This window comes from Amblyomma americanum, chromosome 9 (assembly GCF_052857255.1).
Source record: "Amblyomma americanum isolate KBUSLIRL-KWMA chromosome 9, ASM5285725v1, whole genome shotgun sequence".
In the NCBI taxonomy this organism is placed as follows: Eukaryota; Metazoa; Arthropoda; class Arachnida; order Ixodida; family Ixodidae; genus Amblyomma; species Amblyomma americanum.
The window spans coordinates 131508743-131522430 of NC_135505.1; the positions used below are offsets into that span (position 1 = coordinate 131508743).

Here is a 13688-nt window from a genome sequence, read left to right on the forward strand (position 1 = left end):
TCAGCCAGCCTACACCGGATCTGGAGGAGCTCGCTTCATTGGCGAGGACAAAGCTGGCGCCACCTATAAAAGGCCCCACTTCGGTAGGCAAACATAAATGTTGCGGAAACAAACGTCATAATGCATCCACCGCGGTGGTTAAATAGTTATGGCGCTCAGCCGAGGACCCGAAAGACGCGGGTTCGATACCGGCGGCGGTGCTCGCATCTCGATGGCGGAGAAGTGCTATTGGACCGTGGTCATTGAGATGTCAGTGTACGTTAAAAAAAAAACCCCTCAGGTGCTCAAAATTTTCCGAAGGCCTTCATTAAGGCGTGTCCACATATCCTGAGTCGCATTGGTACATTAAACATCTCTTAATCTAAATATTAATGTTACAATCCGTAATATAATAAAACGTGCGAATCAGAGACATCGTTTCTTTTTTTTTTTGTTCAACATGATCACACCCCTCTCCTCCAGCCCCATTTCCCAGGGAACGCCGGTAGGGCCGTTTTGCCGCCTATTTTCGCACCTCTGGGAGTTTATGAAAGTTTATCTGTCAGTCTCCTTTACCAATCACGGCGGCGTTTCTTTAAATGTGAGCGGCTTATTAATTTACACCCGTGCCATTTCACACCTCTGCTTCACATGCGACGAGAGACACTTCATGCGGTCCCGACTGTCGCCTTGACAGCGTCCGCGAACAAGATAAGACCGCGCTTCCAAGAAGCTCAAAAAACCCTAGAGCGGCCGGTGCATCGGACGTACTGTGTGAGCAATGCCTCCCGCAAGCCGGCAGTACACGCTGGTCGGGTTCTCCCCGGAGGTCGACTGGAGGCCCCTGGATTTAGACAAGCCTATTCCAGCGAATCGAATATGCAGCGGCTGCAGGCTATAGTGCGCAAGAGGACCGCGTTGCTGCCCTGCATGCACGGGCTGTGCGAGTGCTGTTACGAACAGTGCGGCCAGGACGGCTTCAACGAGTGTCCGCTGGACGGCAACCATAACGAGATGCATGACGTCATCGTCATGGAATTCTCTGATGATCTGCTACGAAGAGAGGAAAGGAAGAATGCAAAGGAATAAAACTGCTTGCGATTTTTGTGTTGTTTTTTTTTCCTTTTTGCTTGCGTCTTGCTGCTTGCCGCGCAAAGAGTTTAAAGCACGTCTGCACAATTCGCATCCACGGGCGCCTTAGCGTTTTTCCTTCATAAAAACGCAGCCGCCGCGGTCGGGTTCGAATTCGGAGTTCCCGCGTTCGAACCCGACCGCGGCGGCTGCGTTTTTATGAAGGCAAACCGCTAAAGCGCCCGTGTGCTGTGCGATGTTAGTGCACGCTAAAGATCCCCAGGTGGTCGAAATTATTCCGGAGCCCTCCACTACGGCACCTCTTTCTTCCTTTGTTCTTGCACTTCCTCCTTTATCCCGGCCTTTACGGCGCGGTTCAGGTGTCCAATGATATATGAGACAGATACTGCGCCATTTCCTTTCCCCCCAAAACCAATTATTATTATTATTATCCAGCGCAGATAAGTACCCAAGCAGAATTCAAAGAAACAGCGCAGTAAAATATGGCTAACCTTCCGAAGTCCCTTTATCGAACAGAGTAAATAATTGTCGGCCATCCCCTAAAGAATTTGAATTCCAGGCATCTTACGCAGTATCTTGGGTTGAAAAATACACGTGTCGCACTGCTAACTACGGGGCCGTGTGGAGCCGCTCATCGAAATATGTTTCCACTTGCAAGCCCTGATATGGTGAGAGGAAATTTCTCCTCCCTCTCCAGTGCTTTCCAGCACAGAGGTGCTAAGGGCAGAGCATTGGTGTGCACCCAAGGAAAGCCGCTGACCCTGAAGCTTTACTCATAAACTGCGGGCATTTCGATTAACATTTAATAACAGCAATCTGGCTTTGGCAGACGCCGTGCCAAGAAGGTTGACCTGACACCATAGTGTTTCAAGAAGGGGAGTAATACGTAATTCAGATGCCTCGAAGTTAAACCTCAGCGCATATATTGTTTATACCCAGGCAGGAGACACATGCGCGCATAATAAGATTGCAGACAAACATTACTTCTTTTACTGATTTCCCTTTCCTCACGCAGAAAAAAAAACTTTGTTAATAGAGTTTTTATTACGTCGTCTTATTTCCGCTGTAACTCGCTGCGTTTATTTAGTCTTTCATTGGTTAGCAAGTTATTAAATGTACGGCAGAGGAACTTCGGTTCAGTCACTCGTGGTCAAAGCCCAGCTGTTTCTACTTTCGTCACATATGCAGAGCTGCAAATCTTCTTTTTCTTCTACTGATGAAGCCTGTCTCAGATTAAAAGTTTGCTTGCTGCTCCAGCGTCGCTGGCTGAAGCCACCGCTGCGTCCTGCTGCGCCACATTACACCACCGCATGCGGTGCTGCAGCGTCACGAACGATATCATGTTCAGACCGTCGTATTTTCTTACGAACAGAAGAGTGTGATTTTCCACCTGTTGCAGTGCTGCTCGGTGATAAGCTACGCACCTTTGTCGAACACGGTGTTGCATTTTTCAGTTGCATTCCCAACCTTTTTAAATATGTCAAATGAATGCTTAGGCAAGTAATTAGCTTGATTTTCGCGCTTGAATGTATTTCTTTGTGATTTTGATGCAACATACTGTGCAAAGCGCACGATGCACGTTATATGTACAGCAAGTGAATACTCTATTATTTTCAGAAATACCTGTCACGTTCAGCCTTTCATTTCTCAAACATAAATTCAAGCAAAGGGTAAGAAAAACATTCCGTCTTTCTATAAGGCCCACAATCGATCGGGCGTAACCCAATCTAATTCCGGAATTCACTTACCCTAGAGAAGGCCAAAGTAGGTCGCTCGCAAACATACTCACAACACGTCTCCAAGGGACGTCTTTTCTCTTCATGCACGTAAAGTGATGGAACGAAGACAGTGGCTGTGAGTACGCGACGGCTGCTTCAGGGATAACCTATCATTTCCAGCTGGCATGTGAACACCACTCCGTCCGTTGTCCGAAGTGCTCGGCCACCGTTCTTTGCAGAGACGTGTGCACGCATCTCCGGTCGGCCTCTCGCAATACTTCGACACCTCTCCCACCTGAAACCAAACTTTCGGCGTGTCAAGTGGACGGGCCAGCATCTTTGCCTTCTTTCAGAAGAGCCTTCGAAAGGCAGGCAGGCAAAATCACAGCTTATCTGAGGCCACCGGCTGTTGATATCAACAAACATGGAGATCAATAAACGAAATCTCTCATGGCGTAAACACGATGAAGGAATCATTGCGCCAAGAGCAAATATTTTCAACAAGACAGAACCGTGAAGAAATAGCGTCGTTGGACGCTAAGCTCATAGAATGTTTTGCGACGTCGAGGGATTCAATTAACTCTTCTTTGAGATCTGTGGAAAGAATACTAAGCGATAAATTGAGCGTCACTCGAGACAACTTGTCGCAGAGTGCAGCTAACATTAAAGAAGTCAAGGCTGAATTGAAGGAAAAGGCTAAAATACTTTGTAACTGGTCGCCAATGTGCGTCGACAGAATGCAGTGCAAGTGGCTCAGTGCGAGTTTTTTGTAAGCGGCGTGAAATCTCTTCAAGACCGAGCGATGAAGTTTAGCTTGGCTGAGTATGACAGCGAGAAGGTCTACCGTTCGCGGCTACTGCATTTCTCCAGGAGTGCGGATGAAGAGACCCTGTGGAATGCAGTACCTGGACTTCAAGTAAACCCTGCACAAGGTTGACATGGACTACATTGTTCACAGGTCATTAGTGCACAAGATCAGGATAAGCGTAATTCATCCGAGAGGAAGAGCAAAGGAATTCCTGGTAGTTAAACCACATCGATATGGCCTGGAGAATCAAAAGCCAAAAAGATCAAGCAACACTAGTGGTTTTATTATCCTAGTCTTGCCTCACAGATGTCAATCATGATGGCTGCGTAGATCATAACCAGCTTCGGATCAAGTGGAAGCTGCTGTCTTGGGTCACACTTGAAAGCGGACAGCGGGCGATCGCTTGCCATTTCGTGTCTGAACACGCTTGTACTCTCCATTTCTTTCTTGAATTATTTAGGGATTAACTTTGCATTAGGTATCTCTAAACATTGGTGTGAAGGTTTCTGTCACAACAGCTTCGATCAACACCGGTGCAAAAAAATAGCTTCAAACTTTACTTTTTTTCTTGACGCTAATTAAGATGTCCGCCACCACAACATGTAAAGCACATATAACTAAATAAACAAATGTTCTTTTCCCTCTTGATGCGAAGGTTGTGGGCTTCTTGAAACAGTTAGCCACACCTTACTGCGTCCGTTTCTGCAATTCTTTTCTATCCGAAAAAAAATGCCGCCTTTAATTTGCCATGTAAGTACAAAGTTCAAGTTTTAATTGCATACATGCATATGGGCTGCGTCGACACCATAATAAAAACACTGCAATGCTAAGTAACAGCAAAAATAAAGGCAAGCATCACGCTTATACTCATTTAACGTGTTTTTTTAGAGTGAGCACAACTGAGAATGATAATGAGCAAAACTTTGCCAAAATTACCGCAGCCTCTTTTCAGCTTTTATATCAGTTGAATGCTTGAGCTTTCCCTCCCCACGCGGATAAAAAAAAAAAACTGCTGAGGTTGAAAGTCGCTTGAACCTAATTATACGAACGAAAGCTCTGTTAGATATCTTCAGCACTCTCTCATATAAAATGAGAAGGGTCAAGGGTTAAGGTCAAATGTTAAGCTCAGGGAACAGATCGTCATTGTCGTATGGTCACGTCGTCGTACAACTGTTTTATACCATGTTTTCTTTCGCGGAGACTTCAAAAGACAGAGTTTAAGCTTGAACAGTTTTAAACAGTTATAACAGTGAAACCTGAACGAATTGTCTTCTCGTGCGAAAAAGTCAACTGGTCATGGAGGTATTGCCTAAAACTTTATAGTAACGTATCTGCCGCGGAACTTTGTTGCCTTCACATACCACGTTCTTTCCCTCCGTAGTTTTCACGTCTTACAAGACGCCAAATTTTTTTATGCTACTCTAGGTGGTCTTCATTTTCCAATGGAACTACTATTGGCCAGCTTGCACTGATTACGGAGAACGTATTAGTTTAATTGGCCATGAAGAAAGATAGCTTGCGAAGAAATGGCAGCCTTCTATAAATTTCCTCTCTACGGCATTCTAGCATAGCGGTCGCGGGAACGCCTGTCACAAATACCAACAACGCAAACCATATATGCATTAGAGACGTCTAAAATTTTTCTCTTACGTTCAAAAACATTGCCCACTCCCCTTCCCATTCACCTGGTAACACCAGTGAGCCCGTTGCACCGCCTAGTGTGTGACCTTTGCGAAACTCTCGTAGAAGTTGAGTCAGTTTTTTCAAGTCGCCATAGCTGCATGTCATCGCAAGTGAACGGCGGTATACTTCGACCTGTGGCATTCCGCTGCCCCGCTACACTTGAGGTGAGAGTCAGTCCATGCGATTGTCGCCTTGACGACCGCCGCATAGAAGATAAGACCTTGCTCTGAAGGGGGCGGAACAAGCAGTTCCTGATGCGATCGGCGCGGCTAACGTACGCAGTGAAACATGCCTCCCGCGAGCCGGCAGTACACGCTGGTCGGATTCGCCCCGGAGCTCGACTGGAGGCCCCTGACCTTCCTGAAGCCTATTCCAGCCAGTCGAGTATGCAGCGCCTGCGGTCTGGTGCGCAAAAGGACCGCGTTGCTGCCCTGCATGCACGTGCTGTGCGAGTGCTGCTTCCAACACTGCGGCCAGGACGGCTTGAACGAGTGTCCTCTGGACGGCAACCACTACGAAAAGGAGGACGTTGCTCTGTTCCACTGCACTGCCGATGACCTGCTGAAAAGAGAGGTAAACAGCAATAGCCTTCTTACTGTTTCGTTTCGTTTGCGCCTTGCGGTTTGCCGAACAGTGTTTACCGCATGCCTGCTCATTCCACAGGCGTTGGGAGAGAGAATTAAACTGTATTGGCTAAGAAAGAGCCCTGTAAAATATTTCTATTGTTGATTAGCCTGTTTATCAGCCTAATGATGCGGTGGGCCTGAATGGCGTCCGTAAAATAAAGCCACCGCTGTGGCTGAGAGTTTAAGGCAAAGCGCTGCAGGCCAGAGCAACGCGGGTTCGATCCCGGCCGCCGCAGTCGAATTTCGAATTAGGCGAAATTCCAGAGGCCCGTGTGCTGTGTGATATCAGTGCACGTTGATGAAGGCCAGGGGGTCGAAATTCCCGCAGTCCTGCACTATTGCGTAAATCATAGCCTGAGTCGATTTGGACGTGAAACCCCCGTAAACCATAAACGTAAATAATGAGGCCGCCCAGAGATTAAAACTTCACAATCCGAGGCATCCTATGCAGTATCTTAGCTGGAAAAATATATATGCCTCTATGCCAACTGCAGGACCGTACAAAGCATAAGATGTTCTGCGAGATATGTTGCCCGTAAAAGGCTTGATCTGGTAAGAGGAAGACTTCTCCTCAGTATTCAGTGCTTGCGAGTAAGGGAGATGTTACGCGTGGTGCATTGGTGAGCTCCGAGAGAAACCTAATGGTATCGAACTTTTCTACGTAAACTCGGACATCTCGATAATCATTTAAGCGTGGAACTACGGTTTTGGATGAGGCTGCGCTTCGTATTTTAAGCTCAGAGATGGTGCTAGCGTGCTGCAAAAAGGGGCGTAATTTGTCAATAAGATGTCTACAAGCTAAAGCTCGCGTCACCTACTGTTTCTACTCCGCCAAGACATACCATACCGAGCTTTCAGAGAAACATCCTCTTTTTACCAGTTCACCTCTCCACGGCGAGAAGAAAGTTACTCAATAAATTTTCCATTATTTTATCACGTTTCCAACGTAATCAGATAGCTAAAATCGTAGCCTTAGTTATCTCCCACAGCTGGCTGCGTTTAGCCTTTCCTTTGTTAGCATGTGATTAAATGTAGTGCGGAGCCTTGGGTTTCAATCAAGTGCGGCAGACGTCTTCCTGCGTCTACCTTCGCCCGATTTGCAAAGCAGGGAATCTTGCTTTTGTTGTACTGAAAAATCGGCTCTTGCATTCAAAGTACCCATGTCATTCTACCGCGGATGCCTGAAGCAGCCGCTATGAAGTCGTCCTGCCGCGCCTCGATCCACTCAGGAATGCTGTGCAGCAGCGAAGCCAAAGATATCAGGGGCAGGCCGTCGTATCTTTCGCTGAACAATACAGTGTGACCTCCCACCTGTTTTCCGGGCTGCTCGGTGATAAGCTACGTGCCTTTCTGGAACAAGGTTTATCAGTTCACAGTACCACTCTCATACCTTCAAAAAGTTGCAATGAATAGTGAGGCAAACAGTTTTTAATCTGTTTGACACCAATTTCTTGGTCATGATTTTCCTACGACAAACTGAGCAAGGCGCACGATAAATGTTCACTGTACTCAGAAAATTGAAAATGTGATTGTCTTCCTATATGTTTGTCACGAGCAGCGTTTAATTTCTGAAAATCAATTCAAGGGCGAAGAATGAAAAATATCCGTAGCCGTCAAAGCTCCACAGCCGAGTGGCTGTTTCCAATACACTTACTCTATAGAGAATGTAAGAAGTACCTCCCTCGCCATATAATCACAGCAACTCTCCAAGTGACTTTTTGTGCCTATTCAGGTCAACTGCTGGAACGAAGGCAGTGGCTGCGAGTACGCGACCACAGCTTCAGGGATCTCCCAGCATTTCCTGCTGGAATGCGAACACCACTCCGTCCGTTGTCCGAAGTGCTCGGCCACCGTTCTTTGCAGAGACGTGTGCACGCATCTCTGGTGGGGCTCTTGCAACACTTCGACGCCTGTCGCATCCGAAAGCCAAGTTCCGGTGTCTCAAGTCGATGAGGCAGCATCTTCTTTGAGAGGAACATTCGAAGGGCAGGGGGGTGAAATCACAGCATATCCGAAGCCAATACCTGTTGATACCAGTACGAATGGGGACCGATTAAGCGAAATCTCTTATGGCATAAACACACTAAAGGAGACACTGCGTCAAGAACTAACGTCTTTAAAAGAACTGAATCACGAGGAAATAACGTCATCCAACGCTGAAGTCAAACAATGTTTGGCGTCATGCACCGATAGTGTTAACACTTGTTTGAGACGTATAAAAATGGTAGAAAATAAACTGAACAATAAAGTGGGCGCAACTGGAATTGACTTGTCACAGATTGCAGCTAGCATTGAACAAGTCAAGACTGAATTGAAGGAAAGAGACCAAAAATCATTGCAACCCGTCACCAGTGTGCGTAGAGAGAGTGACGCACTACAAGTGACGCAGTGCGAGTTTCTTGTCAGAGGCGCCAAGTCGCTTCAACAAGAGGCGCTGAAGAACGGCAGGGCTGAGTATGACAGCGAGAGGGTGTACCTACGCGGCTACTGCATGTCTCCTGGAGTCAGGTTCATGAGTGACTCGACATCTTTACTGCTATTTGTCAAGTACACCCTTCACAAGGGCGACATGGACGACGACATCCAATGGCCGTTCAAGCACAAGATCAGGGTGAGCTTAATGCATCCGAGTGGAAGGGGAGAGCGTGTGCCGGTATTTAGGCCAACTCCAGATGACCCAGGTAATCAAAAGCCAACAACATCAAGTCGTCAGGCTGTTTACTCTGCTACATATTTTTACTTCAAAGATCTCATCCGTGATGGGTTTGTTGATAATGACCAGCTTCGAATAAATTTTACACTGCTGCCTTCAGTCAGACTGGAGCGCTGACATGGGCCACCGCTTAGAATTTCCTGCCCTTCATTTCTTAATTTTTTAGCTATTAACTATACCTTCAGTAGAAATTAATCGAAAAACACGTGCATGATGGTTTTTTGCTGAACAGCTTCGATTAACAACGGAGCACAAAAATAGCTTCTAATTTTGATTTATTTGTGACGATCATATGACTCTCAATGCAGTATGTGAAATAAAAGTTACTAAATCAAGAAATGCTGTTTTCGCTCTCGCAGAGAGTGTGTTTTTCTTAAGCAGCTTGGTAAAACGTTAGCACTTGCCTGTCGCATCTGTTACTGATTATTTCATTCCTTGTTCGAAAAAAAAAACGGCAACCTTAATTTGCGATGTAAGGCTCAGATTCAATATTCATTTCGTTTTCATCAGAACATCACGGTCGCGATTTTATCAATCTTATTATCATGTAGTTGAACATTAGGGAATCGCGGATTTTTTACACCGTGAATAGAAATACCTCAGAGTTACGTAATAGCAAAAATCAAAGCAAAACGCGTTCTAACGCAAGAAAATTTAATTTTTGATGTAGGAACAAATTGTCCAGCTTCGGCATCAGAGACCGTTGCAGGTTTCAGCTAAATTAACGATTGGTCGCGAGAGGTTGCTCTCGCAACCCCGACTGGTAGCAGCACCTGCCAATCGGAGGGAAGTGGCGCATCGCGTAACCTCTGCGCCACTGCGCCATCAGTGGTATGACGAGTCCCAGTGGTGTCTGAATACACTGTAGAGAATGATCATTTCCGGAGATGTGGGCATTAACCCTGCCGTGTCATGCCCTTACAGCGGTGCTCAACTGTGTCCTTCATTTTATTTTTTTTTAATATCGGAATCTGCGCAGCTCTGCCGAGGATGGATTGGAGCCTGTCGGTATGCAGATGCGTGTAAGGTAGTGGAGCAATGCCTCAAAACGCACGACACCTCTGCTTAATCAAAAGGTACCACAATATCACTACGCCCCTGGCTGGCGTAGGTAATAATTTATTCTCTTGAATAGGTAATGCATGCTATAGCTGTGGCGTCCATGTCATGGGTCATGACACTCTTCGATTAAAGCCAAACTTCGAAAATTGAATTCGGCGTACCTTTTTCGGTTTAAACCAAAAAGTCCGAACCCTAAGTATAACGCTGCCAATCACGTATTGAATGAAAGAGGCGTGGGCGTTCACCATGTCTAAACTCCTTTTTACATGCACCCGATAGCGTCGGGCCGAGTCGGGAGTCGGGTTGAGCAAGGCCACCCCGCCAGCACGACGAGTTCTTGTTTACATGAACTTGAATTTAGCGAGTCGATGCAGTTTCGACTGCAGCAGCAAGCGCCGAACAGCCCAATGGGAGAGGGCAGTGCTTGCCTCCGAGACAGCGGTGGTGCCGTCACGCCTCCGCTCTCTCGGAGGCGTGACGGCGCAAGTGAAACACAGGTTCGCATTTATCACCCAAAAAGTGCAAATTCGTTTGTGAACATTCGGTTTTCAGCAAATGAAATGGCGCAGTAATTGCCTCGTATATCTCGGTGGACATGCGAACCGCGAAGTAAGGTAAGGGAGGAAGGTGCGAGTGAAAGATGAAAGAGAGAAAGAGGTGCTGTAGTGGAGGGCTGCGGACTAATTTCGACCACCTGGGGATCTTTAACGTGCACTGACACCACACACCGCACCGGCGCCTTTCGCCTCCATCGAAACGCGGCCGCCGTGGCCGGGATCGAACCAGGGAATTCGTCTCAGTAGCCGGGCACACTAGCACTTAGCCATCGCGGCGGGTCAGATTTATCATCTCCCCTCCCACTAACCCGACTCTTCGACTCGACATGGCTAAAGAACATTGAGACAGCGTCGAGTTGAGTCAACCTACCCCTTGTAGCGAAGTTGACTGAACGCGACCCCCAACTCCCAGCCCTGCGTGCGTTTACATGAACCCAATAACCGGCTTTCGACCCGATGACTCGACTACTCAACTTGGCCCTGTCAGGTAAACGACGCCATCACAGCCTGCGTCAGCACATTTTCTGGGAACATGGAAAGCGCGCGTCGTGAACGGCCATAAGTGATAGGCACGCCATCTACAGTTAGTCAAGACGAAGCTATCAAGGAGCTGTCGCACAGACAAAGCAAAATAGGATGCGAAAGCAGTGAACTCGCGCATTTTAAATCTGTTTGTTTCTTTTTTTATCATCGCGCAGCTCGGCGAACTGAGCGGCGGCCATTTACATGAGCAGGGTCAAAGCGCCTGTTTCCTTCGTTTAAAACACGCTTCCGAAAAAAGTAAGAAATCTGAGTTGTTTGTTTTGTAACGCCCTCTAAAAGTTAACGAAAAGCGCCTGACCCTAAAGTGAATATAAGAAACTTTTCGTATAAAATTACGTAATTAACCAGAATTTAAATATACTCCGAGGAGCGCCACTCCACAGGAAGCAATACTTTTGTGAGGAACAGCGCAGAACAACGGCACGGGAGAGGAGAAAACCGCTGCTTCTGTCCCGTCTTTTTGCGCAGTTCCAACTCAAGTGAATAACAAACACACCCAAGGTGCGGTCATGGGAAGCAATGCATCGGCGATTTCACCCACCTCCGGTGCAACACTTTTCTTAATCCCTGGTTCAAGTTACGTGAAACACCCCGTATGCGTGCATAAGCAGGGATCAAACCTCAGTTAAAAAAAAGGTGATTTTAATCTTATGATCATCACATCTGAACTGCCCTATATCTGTATACGCATAACATTTCAATATTCCGCGACATTTCCGGCGCGAAGACCTTGACTCATTAATTCACATCAGTCTAAAACGTGAATGTAAAGACTTTTTTATTCGCTAAGAAAACAGTAATTACATATTACCCGCCGCTGTGGTTCAGTGGTTATTCCTCTCGGCTGCTGACCCGAAAGACACGGGTTCAATCCCGTCCGCAGCTGTCGAATTTCGATGGAGGCGAAATTCTAGAGGTCCGTGTACTGTGCGATGTCAGACCACGTTAAAGAACCCCAGGTGGTCGATTGTTCCGGAGCCCTTCACTGCGGCGTCCCTCATAGCCTGAAATGCTTTGCGATGTTAAACACCCATAAAGCCAAACCAAGTAATTACATATTAAATTATTGGAGCTGATATTTATATATCTTGCTGTCTCATGACCAAAAAACCATATGCTAGTACGGAGGCATATACCGCAATTCAAGTGCAAAATTCAAATCAGCTCTATCATCTGTGAATGCAGCATTGCGACCACAAATTTCGGACTATTTCGCATTAGGGCTAACTTTACCAATTTATCTTTTCGCGGGCCTCCTGGTTCTCCGGAAGCTTATATTTTGGCCTTACGTTGATAAGTTGAAGAAGAGCGGTACTTGAAGTATGCTAGCAATTCAAGTTGATATGAGGGCAGAAATTACAATTATCTGCATTTTTGGCCTGTGCATCATGTATTAAACGTCAGGCGTCAAGGGTTAACAGGGAGGAAAGGGCAATGCCTCGTACGACATGCGCAGCCAGCCGACTGGACGTTTCACACTAGAGGGAAACTGGGAGCGCGTGGCCGCCGATAGCAGGGCACATGCGCAGTGAGGTCGGCTGGCATGCGCACTGTGCCTCGCATTCTCGTCGGTTGTCGGCGACAGCGCTGCTCGAACCAGGGCGGCCACGCGCTCCCAGTTTGGCACCAAGCGCGAAACAACCGTGCACATCGTAAATGCCTCCTGCGAGCCCGCAGTACACGCTTGTTGGGTTCTCCCCGGAGCTTGACTGGAGGACCCCGACCTTCCTGTAGCCTATTCCAGCCAACCGAGTATGCAGCGCCTACGGGCTGGTCCGCTAGGGATCCGCGTTGCTTCCCTGCATGCACGCGCGGTGCGAGTGCTGCTACGAACAGTGCGGCCAGAACGGTTCACACCAGTGTCCTCTGGACGGATGCGGGTACGGGAAGGATGACGTCACCCTCATGGACTTCCCTGCTGACGACCTGCTTAGGAGAAAGGTAGGCGACAATATTTGATCTTCTGGTGCCTTCCCCCCTTTTTTTGTTTCTTTTCGCTTGTTGCTTGTCGCTTGTCTGCACATTTCCCACCCAGCGGAGGAAAGAACGGCAGTGGAATTGGAAGAAAGAGCCCTGCAAAATATTGCCCTTGTTCCAGAGCCCGCTTATCGTCTTAGTGTTTTCTAATATAGGAATTGCATCTGTAAAATAATTAGGCTGTCATCTGTTTATAAATTCCAACTCCAACGCATTTTATGTAGCATCTCTGTTTGGAAAACATTGGATTCTCTCTGCGCAAATTGTTTCTGCTTGAAAGCTCAAATGTGAATATGGTGAGAGGCATCTTCTCAGCCTCCATTGCTTTGCAGGGATGGAGATGGTGTGCAAGCTGCATTGGTGAGCACCGAAGCAAACCAGTCGTCCGTGAAACTTTCGTTGGAAAGTGCGGGTATTCCTATAAACGTTGAAACTCAGCATTCAGGCTTTGGCAGAGGCCGTGCCTAGAACGTCTACCTGGGAGATGATGCTAGTGTGCTTCAAGAAGAACAATCATTCAGCGAAACATCGCTTTTTTATCAGTACCCAATTTCTAAGTTCTTGTTTTAGTTTCCTTTTCTTAGTAGATAGGTTTTGTATTACTTTATCATGCTTCCATTGTATCTATTCGTTAAGCTTAGCCACCCGCACAGCTTGGTTAGCATGTGATTATTTGTAGAGCGGCGCCTTGCGTTTCACTGGCGCGCCCGACATCTCCCAGTTTCTACCTTCGTCCTCTGTACAAATGAACACGTCTGGCTTTCCTTGTACTGAAAAAGCACGTCTTCGATTCAGTGTTCGCATGCCGCTCTACGGTGGCCGTCTAAAGCCGCCGCTGTGAACTCGTTCTCCATAGTGTTCCGACACGCCATCAAAGTTTCGGTGCTTGAGCGTTGCCAAAGCTATCAGGGTCCGGCCATCGTGTATTTC

The 13688-nt window shown here is 47.2% G+C and overlaps 3 protein-coding genes across 4 annotated transcripts in view; all 3 read left to right on the top strand.

The window, feature by feature from the left end:
• LOC144104382 (TNF receptor-associated factor 6-like) overlaps positions 1-13688 on the top strand; it is a 375592-nt gene that overhangs the window by 135953 nt on the left and 225951 nt on the right. The window contains exon 2 of one of the 2 annotated variants that reach the window (XM_077637345.1): positions 7639-8958. The exons of the other annotated variant lie outside the window; for it this stretch is intronic. Coding sequence (XP_077493471.1) covers positions 7639-8736 — 1098 coding nt within the window. The 3' untranslated portion in view covers positions 8737-8958. Of the gene's footprint in view, positions 1-7638; positions 8959-13688 lie in introns of those variants that run through there. 2 annotated transcript variants of the gene reach the window in all.
• The window catches only part of LOC144104385 (TNF receptor-associated factor 3-like), a 182492-nt gene that overhangs the window by 117927 nt on the left and 50877 nt on the right, over positions 1-13688 (top strand). The gene's annotated exons all lie outside the window — the stretch shown is intronic.
• LOC144104386 (TNF receptor-associated factor 3-like) overlaps positions 3108-13688 on the top strand; it is a 52294-nt gene continuing 41713 nt past the window's right edge. The window contains exon 1 of the mRNA XM_077637360.1: positions 3108-3627. The gene's annotated coding sequence lies outside the window, so the exon portion shown is untranslated. The remainder of the gene's footprint in view (positions 3628-13688) is intronic.